This window comes from Anabrus simplex, chromosome 1 (genome assembly GCF_040414725.1).
Source record: "Anabrus simplex isolate iqAnaSimp1 chromosome 1, ASM4041472v1, whole genome shotgun sequence".
In the NCBI taxonomy this organism is placed as follows: domain Eukaryota; kingdom Metazoa; phylum Arthropoda; class Insecta; order Orthoptera; family Tettigoniidae; genus Anabrus; species Anabrus simplex.
This window is the reverse complement of record NC_090265.1, coordinates 522,929,815-522,952,800: the sequence shown is the minus strand read 5'-3', so window position 1 is coordinate 522,952,800 and position 22,986 is coordinate 522,929,815. Positions and strand designations below refer to the sequence as shown.

Below are 22,986 nucleotides of genomic sequence, written 5' to 3'. Positions count from 1 at the left end.
AGAGATCAGGAGAAGGATTGCCGTGGCCAAGAATATCATGTCTCAGTTATCTCATATTTGGAAGGATCGCTCCATTTCTGTAAAGCTAAAGATGAGACTAGTACAGACACTGGTATTCTCTATCTTCCTCTATGGTGCTGAAACGTGGACTTTACGAGCTTCAGATTTGAATAAGATCAAACTCATTCGAGATGTGGTGCTGGAGAAAAATGCTTCGCATTCCTTGGACAGCATTTCGAACCAACGAATCCATCCTCAAGGAGCTGAACATCAGTACCAGGTTATCAGCAAAATGTCAACAGAGGAGTCTCCCATTCTTTGGTCATATTATGCGTCGTGGAGAAGGAAGCCTTGAAAAGCACATAATCTTGGGGAACGTGCCTGGAAAGAGGGAGCGTGGGTGAGCACCTATACGATGGACAGATGGCATAAAACATGCAACAAAGACATCGTTCATACAATCTACTCGTATAGCAGAAGACCATGGAGGATGGAAACGGATACAAAGAAATATCTCCAGAGATCACGATCCTCAGGACTGAGGGACCGATATAGACAGACAGACAAACAATGCTGACGATTACCTGGGCCCAACATGGTGAACACGTGGCCAGGTCAGAACCACATTTCAATAAATCACAGAAACAAATGTAATTAACTACAACACTCACTCAACACTCACACAAATGATACACAAATATTATTTACATATATTACAAGTGGATTCTAGAATTTTACTATTAAATTCTGGTTATTATTCCCTACTCATGGAATTTTAATGATGACGGTATTGGTAAAATATCAACTCACGACCCTCACAGAAATGTGATAAAATATGGGCGATCACTTATTCAGAAATATCCAAGTTCTCACAACGTTGATCATTAAGAATATCATCGGTTCAATATTCAGAAGAACTGTCGACTTCAAACACGCACATAATACAGGTCAAACATTAACACCATCGAACCTGCGGTTCATGAGTCATGATAATATTATTATTACTTTAAATCCTACACACATAATTTAACACGTGCTCCAACATTTGCACAAGTCATGGTTCACCAAACATATACTTCCCAAATAAATCCAATAATTAATCCCTTGGGATTTTGCCGTATTCCAGACGCATATTCCACTTAATTTCACAATAAGAACAAGTAACATTTAAACTCATGACCCTTATTTTTTAGTTTAACCCGAGCTATAATTTTTATAATAATAATAATAATAATAATAATAATAATAATAATAATAATAATAATAATAATAATAATAATAATAATAATAATAATAATAATAATAATGCTGGATATAATTTCCACAGAAATCTGAGTTTAACAATGAATCTGATGATACTAACTTGCATATATCCAATAAAATAAGTGAGGTAAAATTTACACTGAAATTCAACATATTAAATATGCCATAAATCTGCCCCACACATTTGAAAATATCCTTTCAAAAACAATCATCTGTTATCGGTGAGGTCAATGATTTTTAAACAGTACACTAAGCTGTTGGTTGGGACATTCAGAATTATAATAGAAGACACACACAGTCTAACTATTCTAATAGAATCCAATAACTCTCAATGTAACAACACTACCATTACCCATGTGAAAGAAGAATGGAAATATCATCAAAATTTACAAATCTAATAGAAATACTACCACTAATGAACAAGTAAGTATTATTTCTACAAAGACAAACAGGAAAAATATTATAAAATGGTACTTAAATTTCTGATGGAATTGGATCTCCGTCAATGTTCTGGATCTGCTCGCTCACATGTTGATGGTAATCTGCTTCAGTCACTATCTCCCCATGTTAGATAATGCCTACATCTTAATTCTCCATGTCGACAGCCAAGTCCAGATCAGTAATCTTGTAGATTTCTCCTTCGGATGGTAGTTGAAACATCCTGGCGAAGATTATCGAACACGTTGCTATCCTCTTCTCTCTTCATAAGGTGAAAGCTGAAACTAATACAAAATTTTAGTCTATGTTTTCACACACAACCACGTTGAATTTATTGAAGAACAGTACGTAACTTAGCTCTTGAAAATCTGCTTTACTCGACGACTACCAGAATGACATAATGTCAAAGTATCGTAGAATCAGAATATAAGAGTGTTAGAATACCATAGAATTGAAGAATAAGAGAGCGTTTGTTCGTAAAACACGGGTATTTAAGCATTTACCAGGTGGGTGTGTCACAATGTTGTCTCGTAATTGGACGTCATACTTGTACCTGATAGGTTACTATAATTCTAGATATCACATTCTCCAGAATATTCCACATGCGCTGCTAATTAACCTGGCCTTGAAATTTCCCAAGTAGGCCACATGACACAGTTGACTGGTCGATTGAAAAATCAATACTGCTCCCCCGGCCTGTAAAAACCGATTCTATGCATGCGAACACAACTGTGTAAGACTGGACTTGAAATATATCACCCTAAATAAAGGAATGATAGTCTCTTATTTCCACACACAATAAATGTTTCTTGTAGGCCAAATTTGAAGGGGTCAGTATGTATGTATGTATGTATGTATGTATGTATGTATGTATGTATGTATGTACGTATGTATGTATGCATGCATGATTTTCTGGGTTTACCATCAACTGCCAGCAGCTTTTGATATCTACTCATTGGTTTGAAAATACTTGATCCACACACTTAAGAATTATATCCATACAACTGAGTACTACTTGAAAACTGATTCATTTGGTTGTAATCCTAGCTCATCTCACTAATACCTAAAGTCTTGCTCTGAATGTAGCATTTTAAAAATAAATATAGGTCTTCTGTTGCAATTGGTATACTTTTCTTCCAGACCAGCTGTATGTTCTGGCTCCCAGCACAAGCACTGAACTTCATGGTGGTTCCCCCAGCAGCACGAGTGGTGTATGTGGGATCATGTGCTCTTGTTTGGGTCAACATCCTCTGCTGGTTCAAGCGCCAGGACTACTAGTAATAGTGCCTTTTCATGAGGTCCTTCCGTGACACCCAGCAGCGAGGGAACTGTCATCACTATGTCCATCGATTATGAATGGTGCTTAACTGATCTAATAGGATGGCTTTAATAAACTTTCACATGGGTGAAGAGAATATTCTTGTTCATACTCTCCGAAATTCATCCTTAATATCTTTTTAGTTGCATAATTTAAAGTAATTTATAATGATGACAAATCAAGACATTTTGTAATTTTATGAGCTTTGATAATTATTAAGATGAAACCAGCTAAATATATACTTTGATAAAAAAAAGAAGAAATGAATACAGATAATGTAACATTATGTTCCTAGAAGATAATGGCCATACATATTTATTTAAGCTTATAAAATTATGAATTATAACAATTATTTTCTTTTCAAAATCCTTTCCCTATAAGTAACAATAGAAATTGTTTAGACTGTTAGAAAAAAAAAAAGAAAAAAAATTCTCAGGAGGAGTTGTGCCTCAACTGAACAAAAGTTGTACTGCAGAAACTGCTCAGACAATATTCTCCATTTGTGAAGCGCCATGTGAATATGAAATTAATGAGAATGAGGGATGTAGAACACAAATCCAGATTCTCTCTTTGCATAGAAGCATATTTTATGTAGATCTTCAGCAGCAAGTTAGCCCACACCATCAAAACACTGAGGTTGCATTTGGACCCACAAATACAGCTTATATATTCATCAGTACATGAATTCTTATTTTCATCTGGATATTCCTTCCACTGCCTATCAAAACTTGAACTCAAAATGAGGGCCTGATTTCCATCTTTTATGTGAAGTGCAACACAATTTTTAATGGACCATTTTGAATCTAAAGTATTCTTCATCTTAAGGAAACTCAAAAGTCAATGACTTAACCACAAACAAGAATTCTGCTGGCATTATCTCATTTTCACTTTTAATAAATCAATGATCAAACACTTAGACTAGTGTCTTTTGAACAAGAAAAATTAATAGCAGGCATTAGGATTTAAAATTCTCCTAACATATCATGACCAAATAATTCTTGGAATCTTTATCACAAATCTTCCTGCCTTAAGAATGAAGAGGAAGAAGATTTATAGCACACTCTTTTTTAATGCCCATGATTAAATTTGACAATGTAAATGCAATATCACCCATGTACAAACTTTCTGTCTGGTTTGGATTGCATTGACTGATCTTTCATGAGGTTACTATTTAAGTCATTAGGCTTGTATGAGAGTTAATAGACATCTCAGTCTTCTTATTCCTTGAGCATGATTTAACAGACAGTTATAAATCGATAATGAATTTCTTTGGCAAGAGGATATCTTAATATGTGCTAGCAGTAGATTGTGCGAGGCACATTTATGTGATATGTATTTGATTAAAATTGAAATGAAAAAATGTATGACTGTAAAATATTGGTAGGTATTAATTTTCAATACTTAAAGGTTTATATTCATTTGTTTGTAAAAAGATGTTAATAAAATAAATTACTGCAGTGATGTGATGGAGATATAAAAATCAATGTTTAGCACTTATTTAACAAAAAGAAAAGACACAATTTACACATCAAAATATTCTTGGGACAAAAAGAAAAGGCATGCATTCTCAGTTAGAAGGGATCTATTAACTAAAATTAAAATTTTTTAAGCATATTGCACAACCACTGGAATTTATGTGTGAATGAAGTTCAATCTCTTATCTCCTCTCTTCTTTCTTGTATTTACACTCTTATATTTCATTTTAATCAATAGCATAATGAATTTAGCATGTTCATAATCAGTAGCAATTCTACGTTCAAGATATTTATTCCTATTGTAATACAGAACATGCATACATTTCCTTTAAAGATGATAAAACAGAATCCATTGAATTTTAATTATTCTATAAGGCATGTTTTTTAAGTAAGTACCGTTTTGATATTCCGCCGATGCAGCGCTGTGGTCGGCATTCCAAGCATGCGCACTGTGTATCTACATCTATTGGCAAGGCTGAGATGCCATTACGGCAATAGTCGCCCTTGTGTACATTTGTTAGCAAGCATTTGAAATGGCCTCGCCGATCGAGAGTCCCGCCGACTGTAAAGTCCGGTCTGTTATTCATTTTCTGAGTGCAAATGTTTTGAAAGCTATCGATATTCATCGTGAGGTGCCTGCACCAAATCTTCACTAATGATTGAAGGTCGCCCACTCTGTTCTTCATCATGCATATCTTTGGGCCACCTTTAAATGCTTTAACCCATTTCCTAACCATTCCATCGCTCATAATGTTTGGTCCGTAAACTGCACAGATCTCACGATGAATATCGATAGCTTTCAAACCTTTTGCACTCAGAAAACGAATAGCAGACTAGACTTCACAGTCGGCGGGACTCTCGATCGGCGAGGCCATTTCAAACGCTTGCCAACAAACGTACACAAGGGCGACTATTGCCGTAATGGCGTCTCCGCCTTGCCAATAGATGCAGGTACACAGCGCGCATGCACGGAATGCCGACCGCAGCGCTCCATCGACGGAATATCAAAACGGTACTTACTTAAAAAACATGCCCCGTAATTAAAACTCTTACAGGTATTTCCATATTTCAAACAACTGGATTCAGAGTTCAGTGAACATTTTCTCATATATCTGTATGTATCAAGCAATGCAAGGAAAATTTGGTGTAGGTAACAATTTATTTTACAGCTACAATTGTGTGTAGCAGTATTTTCCACATTCAGAATATAGTTTTAATTCAAACATGTAACCTAACAATTGAACTGGAGGAGTCTGTCAACTTTAGGAGTACTTAGAGGTCCCCATTCAGTATAGCTATTTTGTGGACAACTTCTATGGCAATACCAAACTAGTCATCCTCCATCCTTCCTCAAGCTTCCCATACATTGTATGGTATCACTCAGATGTTTTCTACAAACCAGTTAGTTGCCTATAGCATACTATGAAACCAACTGAGCATCTGCCAAGAAAGATATTCACCATCTAACAACTTTCATTCAACTCTTGCTCTTGGACCACACTCAGTGTGGTGTTCTTAAATACTACTTTTTTCCCTGTGCATGTGTAGTTTATGTTCCTAGCCAGCATGTCAAGATGGTTTGTCTATGATTGTAACTACTAGTTATAATGTGAAATTTTAATATTTGACACCAGTAAATGAGGACAGATGGATCAGCATTCTAATTGTATAATGTAATATGGTTTATCATCATCATTTTCCGGCTCCAGTTTTCCGGATGTGGTGTACAATTGCTCGCCACTTCTTCCTGTCAAAGTAAATAGTTTCTGTTCTTCTATGTCCTCCCATTTCAAATTCCTCTTGCTAACCTCCAATTTCACTGTGCCTACCCATCGATTCCTTGGCCTCCCCCGTTTCACTTCCCCGTCAAAGTAATTCCTTGTTGTTCTTGTTCTGTCCATTCTCATAACATGTCCAAAACATTGTAGCCTGTGCCTTCCTAAAAGCTCGGTAGCATGTATTTTGATGCCAGACTTCTGCCTGTTTATTTCATTTCTAATCTTGTCTTTCCTGGTCCTTTGGTTTATTGTTCGGATGAACTTCAAATACATTTTTTTATTTTTTTTTATTTATTTACAGAGTCTACGCCCACATTGGAGCACTTAAATCAGACTACAACAAATTTGTCTTCCTTTTCTTCTCCCAAAAAGTCTTGAGTCTGGTTGACCTGGCTGCCCTCTCCACATCCGTTATAACGTACTGTTTCCTCTGTACAGTGGTCAGAGGAAGCCTGATGCATTTATTCTTCAAAATACTTTTCTCGCCTCTGTTTTCTATGGTTTACATGGTAATATTCAACTCCTCCAAATCACTCTGGACTTCTTTAAACCAATTGTTTTTTGATTTATTATTCCAAAAGTAATTAAATAATTGTTTTAAAACTCTGTTATCACTTAGTCAAAATATATGACAAAAAAAGGCAATTCTTCTTTTTCTCATCGTGTCTGTGATGGACTCACTTTCCTGATAGACAACCTCATTCGGCAACAATCTCCACTGTCCATCCACCTGATGTTTCTTGTTTATGATCGTCCTGAGTATCCTTCGATCAACTCGTTGTAAGCGTTCTGTTGTTGATCTAGTATTGAGTTTAAATAATATTTCACAAGCATAAGTTGCTTCTGGTTTAATAACAGAGTTATAATGCCTAAATTTAGCATTAATCGAAAGACATTTATTTTTGTATGTAGGCCAAGTTATCTGTTGTGCCTGCTTCAGTGTATATATTCTGCTCTCTATTGATGGTTTTTCATTGCAATTCCAAGTGAGATTTTCACCCAAATATTTAAATGTACTTAAAATTTCAATTTGTTTATTATTATTTAATAATAGCTCTGAATTTAAAGTTCTGAAAGTAGGCAATATTTTTGTTTTATCATACGAAATTTGCAATCCAACTTTTTTCGCTACATTTGCAAGTTCTTCCAATTGAACTTTAGCCTCTTTGAAACCATTTGCCAGTATCGCAAGATCATCCGCGAATGCCAAGCAATTTAGTTTGATATTTTTTCCAATTTTGACTTTTGGAGGACATACCTTAGTCCACTCTCGCATGACCTTTTCCAATACACAATTGAACAATAATGGCGAAAGTCCATCTCCCTGGCGAAGGCCTGTTGTAATTGCAAATGATTTAGATAACTCATTTCTGAATCTAACTTTAGATTGAGTATTCTTAAGAGTCATACCAATCAGGCTAATAAGTTTGGAATGAAGACCAAATTCCTGAAGGACATTCAACAGTGATTCACGATGTATACTATCATACGCCTTTTGAAAATCAACAAACGTAATAACTAAATTTTTGTTTCTAGATCTATGATGTTTCATAATCCATTTTAAACTGATGGTTTGGTCAGGGCAGGTTCTTCCTGGACGAAATCCACCTTGATATTCCCCTAGTTCACAGTCAAGATGTCCCTGTATTCTGTTATAGATAATCTTAGATAAACTCTTATATGTAATATCCAATAATGATACTCCCCGATAATTATTTGGATCAGATCTATTGCCTTTTTTATGCAATGGTTGAATTATTGCCATATTCCACTCTTTAGGCATTGTAGCAGTATTCCAAATATCTATAAGATGTTTATGTAGATTCTGAACGGTTTGGTCATTAGCATTCTTCCATACCTCTGCGACGATTTGGTTCTCTCCCGGTGCTTTATAATTTTTAAGGGAATCAATTGCTGCTCGTACTTCATTATAAACGGGCGGTGTAACCTTTTCTAAAGGTATCCTATTTTTTGGATGTGTGCAGATATTGCAGATATTCTGAAGGTTCCTCACTGTTAAGTAAGTTCTCAAAGTATCTAGCTAAAATTTCTGCATTATCTTGATTAGTATGTGCCTGTTTTCCATTAGTATCTCTATTAGGAGTGTTGGGGGAGTATAATTAGTTTGGTATTGCCGAAATGTTTTATAGTAATCTCTTGTCTTATGGTGAGTAAATGCTTCGTCAAAGAGTGTAACATCTCCGTGTGATAATTTCTCTTAACCCTTCGGATGATTTTAGCCGTATGTCGTCTAGCAGTAACAAGTTCTTCGCGTGACTGTTCTGTTTTCTGTTGTTGATCAATCAACCATGCCTTGTGTTGGTGTTGAATCGCTGCATCGCACTCCTCATTCCACCAAGCATGTTTTTTCCTCTTTTTAACGGGAGCGTTTTCCTCAACAATGGTTTTTAGCTTGTTAATTACCGTTCCCAAATCATCACTTAGATAGGTTTTAGATTGTTCATAATATAATTTATTATTAATGAGATAGCTAGGGTCATATGTTTTCTTCCTATTACATTTGGAGAGAATGCATTTCTTTTTTGGAGTTAATTTTATTTTAATTTTGGACAAATAATGATCTGAATCTAAGTCCACTCCACGGAGGACCCTCACATTGTAAATTTCCTTATGATAGTTCTTATCCATAGCTACATGATCAATTTGGAACTCCCCTAATTTAACATTAGGGCACTTCCAAGTCATCAGTTTATGTGGTCGTCGTTTGAATCGTGTGGTTTCCAAAAGTAGCCCATGATCAATACAAAGATCGATCAATCTCTGATCATTCCTGTTAGTTAGATGATGAGCTGGCCACTTACCTACAACATTACGAAACTTTTTCTCACGGCCTATTTTAGCATTGAAATCGCCAAGCATGATTTTAATATAAATATGAATAAGAAAGGTTTAAAATCTAAGAGGAAAGTAAATGGTAGATATCACAAGTCTACAGCCTATAAATCACACTTTGTCATGGATCTCAATGTTTATCAGCTCTTGACTCAAACTCTTATTAGTAAAACAGCAGGAAAATCACATCTTATCATGATGAATTAACTAATATTTTGTGTTTTGAGATTTATTTCACAACTCCTTGTCTTAATGTAAATCGTACATCCTAGTCTTTTTAAGGTAAACTTCTCTTTCAAATATTTCAACACTTGTTCAACCGAACAAGTGGTTGCGTGGTTTGAGTTGCATAGCTGTCAACTTTGCTGGGGCTGTACCTTAATTAAGGCCATGGTCGCTTCTTTCCCACTCCTAGTCCTTTCCTATCCCCACTTTGACAAAAGACCTATCTGTGTCAGTGCAATATAAAGCAAATTGTAAATTAAAATAAAATAAAAAAGTTGTTCACATAAAGTACATTTATTATCTTCTATTATGTCCTGGATAGAATCATGATTCACTAACAGATTAAGCAAAGAAGATCACTGGTGTACCTCTTCAGATTATATTAGGAAAAGCTGAAGACCATTCTGGATGGAGACATCTCCTTACAGTTGCAACATAGAAATGATGAAGTTAATGAGGTCACGATGCTCAGCAGTGAGCAGAACAACTAATGATAATGATGATGGAATGATGGTAAGATATTCCTCAAAATCAAGTGCATCTAAACTTTCTTATATACTGAATTGAATCATATTGTAGAAGACTTCCTCGTGAACAGTCAAGATTTTCTTCTGAAGATGCAGAGCAAAGTTCTCTGTGAAATGTAAAGAGTTTCACCTTCTTTTCTTGACACGGCATAAGCCCGTATCATGTCTACTAGTACAGGCTGTGAAAGCATCAATGTTAACAATCACTAAGCTGTTTGTTAGTTAGCCATAATTCTATTCAGGACACCCAAAGATTAGTGCCTGACTCCATAACATATTTGAAAGTTTGGAAAGGACATCTGATGTACTCTCTGATTCTGTATTGATAATGATAAAGGGTCTGGTAAACTATCATAAAAAGCAAGTTGAATAGTCTCCTAAATACTTTCTAATCGCACATTTGCATTGCATGACCCCATTGTTTAACTTATGTAGGCTGACTGAAAAGTTTTAAAACTGTTTTTATATTCAGAATCTGTTTACTTTACAGGCCCTACATTTCTTTCTTTTTCAACGTATAGTCCTTCACATTGAATGCAAACACATGCCAGTGATGCATACCATAATTTAGCAAATTGTACCATGTACCATAATACTGTTTATTATGGAAAGCAAAAAAATACCATAATTAGCATATTATTATAAAAATATCATCACCCCTATTCAATCTGTGTAGAATTTATTCACTAAAAAATATGAAAAGGTTGTATTACATTTCTCTGTTCAGTTTAATGTTATGTAACAATTTAAATAGTCATATGATTCTCAGCACTTTCATTAATGTTATGGCTTTGCAATTTACCTTCCTGTTGGGTTGAATCAAAGCTGAGTACTTACCGCTCAACAATGACAGATTTATTCGGTTTATTTTAGTAAACACCCTCTTCCAGTTACCATACTTCCAGTTGCAGTAACTCAATCATACTGCGCATACACATGAGTTGTTTACTATGAATAGTTAATCTGAAATCAAGTGAAGAATATAATGAATATAATGAGCACTAAAAACAAAAACAAAACAACATGGTGATGCTGTGAAATATGAATGCCCAAAACAATGAAAACAGGAATATTAAAATCTGAGGGGCATATGAACGTGACATTAAGCCCTGGTTGGGCAAGTAAGGAAAATAAATTGTTGCAAACAGTATTTTTATTCAATTTCATTTTTGTTTGTACCATAATAAGTGACTGACAGGTTGGCACCACTGACACATGCACATGAAAAAGACTGTTCTTTGATATCAAGGTTTCTTTTTACATCTCATCACCTGAAGAGTTGTTTTTAAGTGTTGAAAATGTTCAGAAATCACTTGGTGCTACATCTGGGTATTCCAGTGTTGGCCCACCAATTTTAGACAATCCTGCCAATGTTACAGCAGCAACATGTGGCCAGCAATAATTACTGTTTTTTCTTCCTTGTGATCCCATAGAGACAGGTTTTCCCAGCCTGCATAAATGGCACCGTTTGTGCTCTCCCCACACAGTGCTGTAGGATCATTCTGTCTTTATCAAAGAATAACAGAAGCACAACTTTACTACAAAGAGAGACAAATGGCATTTTTGGGTGCTGGTGAATTCAAGCATTTCCACACAGTTGGCTGTTGATATGATCATGGCTCATAATGATGAATTCATGATTCATCGCTTCACAATCAAAGTTAAGAAATTCATAATCTTCTCAGATACTTCAGTGTTCAAGCACACCTAAATTCATTGCATCTGCTCTTGTGAAATTCTTATGTTCCCAAGAGGAGCAGACAACATGCATGTGCAAATATCTCCCTCATAATGTGTTGTGTGCATTCAAAGGAGACGTTAAAGTTGAAAGTTAATGTAATATTTACCTTCAGTCACTGTCCAAAATCTCTGTAGTTTGGGTAAAGTTGACACCCATAACCACAATGGATGACCTCGTAGAATGCACTTTATCGATCACTCATGTGACCATCTTTGAAATGCCTCCATCACTGAAATATTGCAGCACTACTAACTGTTTCTCCACTGTATGCATACTGTAACATTTGAAGTGTTTGATTCTCCCTCTACCTAACACAAAATTAAATCCCCATGTTTACATAGAGATGTCTTCCTTATCCACCACAATAAAACATACCAGGTGCTTCTACTCACTCTAACCAAATACTGAAATCAGCAATTTAACACCTGATTTATGATCATCCCAAAGCCCAATACAGCGTTGCACATCTAATACCTAAAGAGAAAAGTAGAAGCAGTCTTAAAACTTCCCAATCAGCCCTGACATGACCTAATAAAAATGGAACAAATGTAATATCACAAATGTTGTCTTGTTTCTCCAAACTACCAGCAGGTCTGGTTTTGTAACTTGTGATAAAATAAGAGCTTATATGTCTTGTTTCACTTTATTAAAATTATCATTACCATAAACATGTCTAGAGATTATTCTAAATCCTTTTACAGTCTGGCCCCGCGGTGTAGAGGGCAACGCGTCCGCCTGTCACCCGGTGGCCCCGGGTTCGATACCCGGCCGGGTCAGGGTTTTTTAATTGTAAATGATTAATATCCCTGGCCTGGGTGTTTGTGTCGTCCTTAACGTTCCTTTCCTCACATTAAACACTTTACACTTCCGCAATTACAATTACACGCAGGTTCATATCATATGGTGCAAGTAGTGGCAAAAGATCTATAGAGGTCAACGCCATAAACAAATAAAATTTGTCAAAAAAAAGAAAAAGAAATTTTTTTTACAGCTAATATAATGGATTTCCTTGCTCATGGCAACAGATTATTCAATATGCCTAAAATTAATAAGATATGAACATAAAAGAGCTAAATTCAAATCAAATGTGTAATAGTATTTGAATAGCAAGAGAATGATTCATTACTAGTACTTAACAAATATTAAATACTGTACTGGTAAAAATGCCCATATAAGGTTTATTAATGTAGATGATTTATAAAAACATCTTTGATCACCATTTCTACATACTTGTGTATATAGTAACTCTTCAGTAACATCTATATTATGGGATCGGAGGTAGTCTGTAACTGAAGTTCTTTAGGTCCAATAATTCAAAATAAAATCAGAATAATTGCTGTCAGTAGCAGAATTCAAACTTTAGATCTTCAAAGTGAATAACTTCTCAGTTCTAACACAGAACATGTGTTACCATGCTTGGTTACATTCGTAGATCAGTATTAAATAACACACTGTTTCTCTTTATAAGTTAAGAACTTCATTTTCCCGTATTGAACTGAGATTCACAATTAGAATTAAAGAAGGTTCAACCTATTCAATACAAAGTGTGTTGTACAAGGTGTTCACAACATGTTATTTATTATTACTAGTACCGGTTTCGACGCTTAATGGCGTCATCATCAGCTAGAAATCACAAAGTGGGCAGGGTACATAACATAAAATTGTATACATGATACATGCATTGTAAAGTACAAATGATTGACTGTTTTTAAATTAAGAGCTAGATGAATAATGAGTAAAATATGATGGCATAATATAACGCATAGAGGCGTTGTAGTCTAATGAGGCAGGTAGGTATTGTACAATAAAATTGGTCTGATGAAAGAGAGTAAAAGTCTTAGTATAATAATAAAACTATGCGGTAAAATTGTCCACTCTTCTATTGTTATCAATGGAGATATATAAGTCCAGGTCCAGTGTTGTGTGTGGTTGGCAAGACCATCAAATATTTGTTTAAGGCCGATACACCTGCTCCCCAATTATTATCACTGAATTTCAATTATAGTATCAGCCCTTGCGTTGTGTCTCTTATTCTTCTCTGCAACGCGAGAATTGAAAGTATCCCATAGCACATTTGGAAGTCTCATACTTTTGCTGGATGCAGGATTATTTACTTCTTCCACTCTAGCAGACTGTGCACTGTTGATTTTGAACACAGTGGTTTGTCAAAATTGTTGCCATTTCCTGAGATTTAGAGGAACTCGAAAATGCTAGGATTTTGAACCTGGGGCCAAGGATGGTTGCCATTACTAATATAACAACACTCTCAACATTACCAAATTTATTTTCTATCTCTGCAATAAGGATCTGGAGTACTTCATTCACTAATGGAACATTGTCCTTACTGAGGTAACATCGCACTACCAGTTGCATCTGTGTGTGCAAACATATGACTTTAGAAAGTGACACAGATTTCGCTGTGGACATTTCTTTTGTTATCTTGTCAAACGGTTCCAAAATCCAAATTAATCCATCTAAAGTTGCTCTGTCGCCTTTATCTTCTCTGGCTTGCAGGCTGCGCCTAGTGCTTTCCCGTTTACACGCATGCCATCTCAGGCTATAAAAGGCGGGTGGACGGAGAGCACTGGGACAGTCATGAGCCAGCGTGTAAACGGGAAAGCACTAGGCGCAGTCTGCAAGCCAGTGAAGGTAAAAAGGCGACAGAGCAAGTGAGGCTTACTCTGCCCGTGCTTTATTTAATATTAAAACGTACACAGATTATACAGAACAGTACGAAGAAGGCTAGTAGGTTCCAGTGGTTACTGGAGAATAAATCACCAGAAATTCCCCACTCTGACAAAGCTCGTCAGGAAAATTGAAATGGTGTATGGCTTTTAGTGCCAGAAGTGTCTGAGGACAAGTTCGGCTCGCTAAATGCAGGTCTTTTGATTTGACGCCCGTAGGCGAGCTGCACGTCGTGATGAGGATGAAATGATAATGAAGGCGACACTTACACCCAGCTCCCGTGCCAGCGAAATTAACCAATTAAGGTTAAAATTCCCGACCCTGCCGGGAATCGAACCCAGGTCCCCTGTGACCAAAGGCCAGCACACTAACCATTTAGCTATGGAGCCGGATAGCTCGTCAGGAAATACTTCTGCACTCCAACAACCTCAGTGCCTTGTGAAAGACCGGGCAGGTAGTGTGCAAGCAGAGACGTTGACTGAAGGAAGACGTGGTTAATATGATAAGTGTTTTTAAAGAGTAATTGGTACACGATTTTTGTTATCATACTCTGTGCACTCTCTGGTTTTTCTTTCTTGTGTATATTGTTTATAGCGTATTCATTTTCACTGTGAATGCGATGTTACCTGGAAAGATTTTCCACTGAACAGGTTCGTCATAGATATGTCATAGATATGTCATTTAAAACCAAACTGCCGACTATTTCTGAATATTCTGCCACATGAAGCAATCCTGACTTTACGTCTGATCTTAGAGGATCGAATCAAGAAGGACAAGCCCACGTACATGACACTGTATATCAGTTGACTATATTTGTAAGTAGTACAGGAGATAATATAAGTAGAATTTTGTAAACAATATAAATTTATTAAGGATGAGCTGTGTGTTTAATAGAAAAAAATGTTAGCGTAAATTGTATAATATTGTATTATAGGAAAATTTTCTTCTCTTGTTAATTTAATATTTAGTGCTTGACAATAATGTATTTTAGTGTACCATTTGCCACCGAGGTAGACACCTCATTTGCAAATAAAGAGATTTTGATTTTGATTCGTAGATCTAGAAAAGGCATTCGATAATGTTGATTGGACCAAGCTATTTATGATTCTGAAGATGATAGGGATCAGATACCGAGAACGAAGAATTATCTACAATCTGTATAAAAATCAGTCTGCAGTGATAAGAATCGAGGGCTTTGAAAAAGAAGCAGCAATCCAGAAAGGAGTGAGGCAAGGCTGCAGTTTGTCCCCTCTCCTTTTCAGGCAGTAAAGGAAATCAGAGACATTAGTGCATTTGGAAAGGGAATCACAGTCCAAGGACAGGAAATCAAAACCTTGAGATTTGCCAATGATATTGTTATTTTATCTCCCGATTACTGGATACTGGCCGCACTTAAGCGACTGCAGCTATCGAGCTGCTGCTTGAATCTTACTATCTTGTCTCTTATTAGTTAACAGTGCTACTAGTCCATACGTTACAATTGGTATGAAATACTGTTTATACAATGTTAATTTTGATCTCTTGGGTACTTTGTCATCCCATAAAAGCTCTCCGACTTGATGATAAAATGTTGAACCTTTATTTAGTCTGTTATTAATTTCAAGGTTGATTTCATTACTTCCATTAATAATGCTAGCCAGATATGGCCGAAAATCTGTTATATTTCAGGGTGTTAACATGCTCTAAGTATCTTGTATGGAAGCTCCTACCTGTTTGACCGACATGAGATGTGTCACAATTATTGGAATTGAGTCTATAAGCATCTGACTTGGTGAACTTGTTGCTATGATTAATAGAATTGCTACCGGGCGAGTTGGCCGTGCGGTTAGGGGCACGCGGCTGTGAGCTTGCATCCGGGAGATAGTGGGTTCGAATCCCACTGTCGGCAGCCCTGAAGATGGTTTTCCGTGGTGTCCCATTTTCACACCAGGCAAATGCCGGGGTTGTACCTTAATTAAGGCCATGGCCGCTTCCTTCCAACTCCTAGGCCTTTCCTATCCCATCGTCGCCATAAAACCTATCTGTGTTGGTGCGACGTAAAGCCACTAGCAAAAAAAAATAGAATTGCTATTGTGTAAAATATCTGTATTTCTGTTATAAGTTTTTAAGGCCATGGGACAGCACATGGGTGATACTAACCATAACTTCACTAATATCGACCAAAACATGAAAATTCTCAAAGTTATAGAAAAAGGTCCCCTGCTCAATATCATGCAAATTGTTTTATCCATCTGAAACGGTTTTTCAATCCTAACTTCAATCTAAATGAAATTTCAGAGAAATCAAATGTTTTATTTGACTTTTTAATTCCCATCTTCAGCAATCATGTCTAAGATAAAAATAATTCTTTCTTTTATAATGTCCGACTCGTTGGCTGAATGGTCAGCGTACTGGCCTTTGGTTCAGAGGGTCCTGGGTTCGATTCCCGGCCGGGTCGGGGATTTTAACCCTCATTGGTTAATTCCAATGGCCCGGGGGCTGGGTGTTTGTGCTGTCCCCAACATTCCTGCAACTCACACACCACACATAACATTATCCTCCACCACAATAACACGCAGTTACCTACACATGGCAGATGCCGCCCACCCTCATCGGAGGGTCTGCCTTACAAGGGCTGCACTCGGCTAGAAATAGCCACATGAAATTATATATAATCTTTTATAATCTCTTTAAATTCCCCTCTCAGCAGCAGTCTTTCTTTCCCCAACCTTCAGCCCAACCTTAGACACCCCTCCTCTCCTTCTCCCCTCTCCCCTCCTCTACCCATCTACTCCTTTGTTTGCACTGCCTGCTTTCTACACCATGTCAGTGTTTTATTCGCTATCCACTCCTTTGTTTGTTTTCTGCTTTTTAATTTCTTTCTTGTTTGTTTATTCATTTCTAATTCTGGCTATTATTTCCAGATTTACTTCATTGCCTGAGGTCTTAACTCAACTTAAAGACATCATATTATGACAAGGAGATCACAACCATAATTTTTGTTGTTATACGTATTTTAATGTTATAATTATTCCTGCAACATTGTCTTTATCTTATGCCGCCAGTGACGGTTAGTTGCCGGCTACCGTGCGTGCATATGTACGACAGAATACGGTGCTCAAAATCATTATCATGCGTTTTACTTACCATGTTTACAGTTTATGCTCAAAAATCATTATCATGCATTTATCATGCATTTTACTCACCATTTTTACAGTTTATGCTGAAAATGTTCTCCATGCGCTGCCAAAATAATTGGCATCTCCTAATGAAGTTTTCGGTTACTCCACCAAGTTCTTCAGCACTGACGGATGCAATTGCAACTCATATATTGTCTTTAAGTTCATCTAGTCTGTGAGGGTTGTTCCCATAAACTACATTTTTTAACATTCCCCACAAATAAAAATCACATGCCATTAAATCTGGGCTACGAGGGGGCCACAGATTTTTACTTACGATCCTCGTACCAAACACACTTCAGTAAGGAGATAACGACCTTTACATCTATTTTTTTGTTTACTGAACCTGTGGGTTTGAATCTCTTGGCCAGTTGGTTTTATTGTCCGATTGATAGGGATGGGTCTCCCTGGAAATTTTGCTCGAAACTTTTGTCTTGTCCTAGCGCATGATTTTCTGCACTTAATGTAAGTATTGTGCAGATATACACCTTCATGTAACGAATATTTCACATACATTACAGCACTATACACAATCACAATAAAACACTATACAATACGACATACAGTACGCAGTAGCTTCATTGAACACCCTACTATCTCGGAGCTCAACTCTCATCAACTGCAGAAGTGCCGGAAACCGCGGGCGCCAGCGGCCGGTAGCGGCCTGTCATTGACGGCCAAGTTTGAGCAATAAAGTCCCTGCCAAGCATAAATAAAGACCCTTTATATTGCTTCCTTAGAGCTTCGGAATAAACTATATTAATGTTCTGCCGTTTGGAGGTAAGATGTATACTGTAGTGTGTTTGCCTTTCAAACTCTTGAACAATCCACATACAGTTGACAATGGCAAAAGCACTGTTTTCGAAGATGGAGTCCTACAACTTTAAACGATTGTCCTATGTCAAAATTTCAGATCTCTGTGCGTCGTAGATTTGAATGGACTTTGCATACATACACACAAACACTTCCGAATATTACGGGCTGATGGCTCCTCATGTCGCAGGCTGAAAATGGCTTCCTACTCAACAGACTTACAGTCCGAGGAATACTACCTCGCCCGTGGCATGCTCAGTCATGATGGTGGCTTCAATAATATTCATCATCAGTTTCAGAGCCGTGTTCATTCCAGAGGGAAGGATTCATATTCCTGAGAAGGATAATCAGTGCCACAATCGCGCACCCCAAGATGCTCAAGGGTACTCCAGGTGACTCCAAATTGTTCAAAATCTCTGTCGTGTAGCTGACAGCCTCATCTGTATGACATGTTGTGTCGATAGACTTTTCAATTTATAGGAAACCGGATAATTCTTGTGTTGTTTGTTGATGACATTGACAGCTTCATATCTTGGTGCACTCAGACACAGCCATGTGTCTTAGGTGAAAAACTGTGCCCACCTATGACAAACATTTTAGATCTTTATTTGCCATGGATTTGGCTGGGCATCGCACACAAGAACAAAGACAGATAGACAGACAGACATCATGGATTGAAGGAAAATGACTTCCTATTCCACGGACTTACAATGGCATCCTGACTGATATATGTATTATTACTTGTTTATTATTATCGTCTATCTTGTGTCATATATGTTTCCTCTAAATAATATAAGTGTCCAACCCTTGTCCCCTTTCTCTACGGGATTTGGGTATGAAGTGAGATGAATCTTCGTAGCGAATTTTTACGATCGGATGACTTTCATGACGTCAACCTAATCAGATGAGTTAATGAGATTAAATGAATGACACTATATATGATAGTAAGAATGAAGAGGATGAAACCCGGCACATAGCCCACTACTCTCGAATAGCTCAAGATTTTACGTCCCAATCTGACGGACGAATCGCCATCAACAGCGTCATATACCCTCACACCATATAAGGCCAAAAACGGTTTCCTATGTCCTGGAAGTATAATGGCTCCTTGAATATTGTGTTCTCTACCTATCTTATATACGTTGCCTAGCGACAGAGACTCTATGCATTTAATCTTGGTGACAGCACGTTGAATCGTCATATCCCAATGCACGTTTTCTGATGGTTTTTCGTTCATAACTCACCAACAAAAGCAAAAATGAAAATTCCGGCTTTGAGGTGCATTCGGACCCCTTTCCATCTACCTATGTTCAAAATTTCAGATATCTGCATGCTGTAGATTTTGCTGGGCATCACGCACAGACAGACACACTTTCTTTTATAATTATAGATTATGTTTTAGTTATCACACAATCTGTTTAATTTTTATTTTGGCTGAAGATGGCCACTAAGTGACTGAAACCAGTCCCAAGACTTATGTAATATTATTTACTTGATATATTGTATTGAAAGGGTGAACCCTCTTGTCAATTTATTTCTTATAATTGCACTTCAATACTGAACAAAAATGAAATTTATAGTTTATAATTATAATAAACTGGTGGGGTCAAATCACGCACGGAAATATCTATGAGAAGAAGAATTGTTTGATTTATTGCACTGTGATAGTTCATAAAGTGACGTATCTTCTGACAATGATATGAATGTTGAAATCTTGGGTGACAGAGAGTACAACGACAATAGTGATTCAAGTGGATGTGACATACGTGGTGGCGGATGGGGTTAGTCAACTGTAACACTTCATTTACATCCATTAATATTGTGTTGAATGTGACTGTTAAATTTAGATCTCTGCATTACATGCAGTTCACTTGGAATATGATGGAACAGGCCTATTCACTCTCATTTTCTGATTCATAGTGACTCTCAGATCTAACCACAATACCCTGACTGTATTTTACTAGAGGTTTAACAAAAAGTAAGCAGTTTTACATGACTGTTGATAACATGATCATAGCCATAGGACGTCTAGATATATATGGACTCTGAACCACTGGAACAGGACTTTTCATTTTTTAAATCCTATAATATATTAGCCAGGATTCAAACTGTAGCCATCCTGAAAAGGCTTCCAACACATATTCATTTTAGATAGATGATTATACATAGTGTATTATATTAACAAACATATGCATAAAAATAGCTACTTAGAAACCAGTAAATGACCGTTGGTTACTTCTTAATAATGTCATGGAAAGTAATAAGCCACTGTAGATGCTGACAGAGCAAAATGTACCACTTCAGAAGTTAAATAAAGGATGGGAAAATTTAATAATGAATGCCTATAAGAATTTTAGTGTGTTACATTAGTAGTTTGTAACAATAAAAACAGAGAAAATATTATATTAAACATATTTATTTACAAAGAGTTTCTATATACAATGTATACAATACTGACATCATAAAATGGAATTTGGAAGCATGTTGCACCTTGTCTGCAAATAGTGTACTTGGGTATACCTGCTGGAAACCTGCAAAAGAAAGCACATATTACAATGAATATTATCTTTGTTGCAAACTTTAACCCTTCCCGTGTCTTTTCCTGAATATTCTGTGCCAACATTTTTTTCCTTATGTGTCGTTTAAGATATATTCTGTAATATAACTCCCACTCTAGCGAGTCGTTTACAGAATATTCCGCAGTGTAGCATAAGTTTACAGATAATTACAGTAGGTTGCAGGAAGGTATTAGATAACATTTATGAACGCACCTGGAATCAGAAATGACTATGTAAATCATTTCATTTATATTTTTCAGGAGTGGTTTGATGGGTACTTGAGTTTCATAGTATCAGCCAATGTAAATAAACAGTGAAATGGCAAGCTCGTATGACAAAAATGTGGCTACGATTTCAAGGTTTTTGGACGAATTGGACAGTGAATACAGTGATTTTGAAGACAGTATTGAGGAGATTGAATATTCAGTATCGAGTGACAGTGAAATTGATGGGGATGGGGGCAGTAATGATGCAGATACAAGTGCAGTATTTCAAGGAACGCCTGCTTTCCGCGATGTTTTTCAGTACGATCCCCGACCTGTTTACACATTGCCTTTTAATGCATTCACTCATCATTCCATATAAATCTTCCAAGTAATTTTGATGCCGATACACCACCTATTGATTACTTTAACCTTTTTTCTTGGAGGTGAAATGATAACGCACATATGAAATGAAACTAACCTATATGGTGATAGGAAAATGGCAACAAAAACATCGCCACATTCTCGGTACAGGAAGTGGGTGCATATTGAAAACAGTGACATCAAGGCCCTAGTGGGTCTACATCCTACATGTGATATCAAGGATTACTTTACAAAGGAGTGGCACAAGTGCATGCTTTTCTTTTTTTGGAAATGTTTTCTCTTGTAATAAATTCATGTTGATATTCCTGAGCTTGCATCTAAATCATGATCATGGCCAAGGTGACACAGAACACAGAAATCATAAAGTAAGACCAAAGCTAGAATATATTTCCAAAAGATGTACAGCGTTCTACACACCTTCTGAAAATGTTGCAGTAGATGAGAGTACTGTCAAGTTAAAGGGGGTTGTCTGCTTCAAAATTTACAATGCTAATAAACCTGTAAAATTTGGCCTCAAGATCTTAGTCCTCTCTGACAGTGAGACAGGTTATTTGTATTCATTTTTACCATACTTTGGTAAGTCCATTGTTATTCCTGGTAGCAACCAACTGAAAACCTCTCAAGTTGTCTTGAACCTTTGTCAGTCACTTGTAAAAGACACTAAACAGCCACCCAGAGGTTTCAATGATCATACTGATAAATAACATACAAGTCCTGAATTAGCCAATGAGTTAGGAAAAGAGGGTCTCACTCTTGTATGCACTGTCATGCCTACAAGAAAAGGGATGCCAGCAGAACTGCAGAAAATGGAAACTAAAAAGATGAAGAAGGGAGAGGTCAAAGCCTGCAGAAAGGACAATATTATGGAATTAGCATAGAAGGACAAGAATGTTGTGGTAAAGCTGAGTACGAAACATAAAGGTGACAGCATTGTAGAAGCTCCAAGTAAAATCTCTGGCAAGCCACCAACTGAGAAACCAGTAGTAGTTCATCATTATACAAAGAGTCCGGCTCCATGGCTAAATGGTTAGCGTACTGGCCTTTGATCACAGGGGTCCCGGGTTCGATTCCTGGCAGGGTCGGGAATTTTAACTATCACTGGTTAATTTCGCTGGCACTAGGGCTGGGTGTATGTGTCGTCTTCATCATCATGTCATTCTCCTCATGACGCGCAGGTCGACTACGGGAGTCAAATCAAAAGACCTGCACCTGGCGAGCCGAACATGTCCTCGGACATTCCCAGCACTAAAAAAAGCTATACACCATTGCATTTTATTATACAGAGAAAATGGGAGGTGTAGATCGAAGTGATCACTTGATTTCAAATTACCACTTTATGCACAGGACACAAGTTTGGTGGAGAAAATTCTTTTGGTTAGTAGAAGTATGTATCATTAACCCCTACATTCTCTACAAGTCTATACAAATCCAACACCAGAGGAAACCACTGTCACATCGTGCTTACCGTGAATCAGTAGTAGTGTCACTAGTTGCAAATCGCCTGATGAAAATGGGGGATATGCCTGCAAGAAAAAGAGGGAGACCCCTGAAGATGAAAGACTAAAAG

The 22,986-nt window shown here is 36.9% G+C and overlaps 2 protein-coding genes across 8 annotated transcripts in view; one reads left to right on the top strand and one right to left on the bottom strand.

Annotated features, from left to right (window-relative positions):
• The window catches only part of LOC136857073 (mpv17-like protein), a 248,902-nt gene that overhangs the window by 186,242 nt on the left and 39,674 nt on the right, over positions 1-22,986 (top strand). For 5 of the 6 annotated variants that reach the window (XM_067135448.2, XM_067135452.2, XM_067135449.2 and 2 more), the window contains one exon: positions 2,842-4,480. The exons of the other annotated variant lie outside the window; for it this stretch is intronic. In XM_067135448.2, coding sequence (XP_066991549.2) covers positions 2,842-2,979 — 138 coding nt within the window. In that variant the 3' untranslated portion in view covers positions 2,980-4,480. Of the gene's footprint in view, positions 1-2,841; positions 4,481-22,986 lie in introns of those variants that run through there. 6 annotated transcript variants of the gene reach the window in all.
• The window catches only part of omd (integrator complex subunit 5 omd), a 135,996-nt gene continuing 133,684 nt past the window's right edge, over positions 20,675-22,986 (bottom strand). For both annotated transcript variants that reach the window (XM_067135447.2, XM_067135446.2), the window contains exon 17: positions 20,675-20,805. The gene's annotated coding sequence lies outside the window, so the exon portion shown is untranslated. The remainder of the gene's footprint in view (positions 20,806-22,986) is intronic.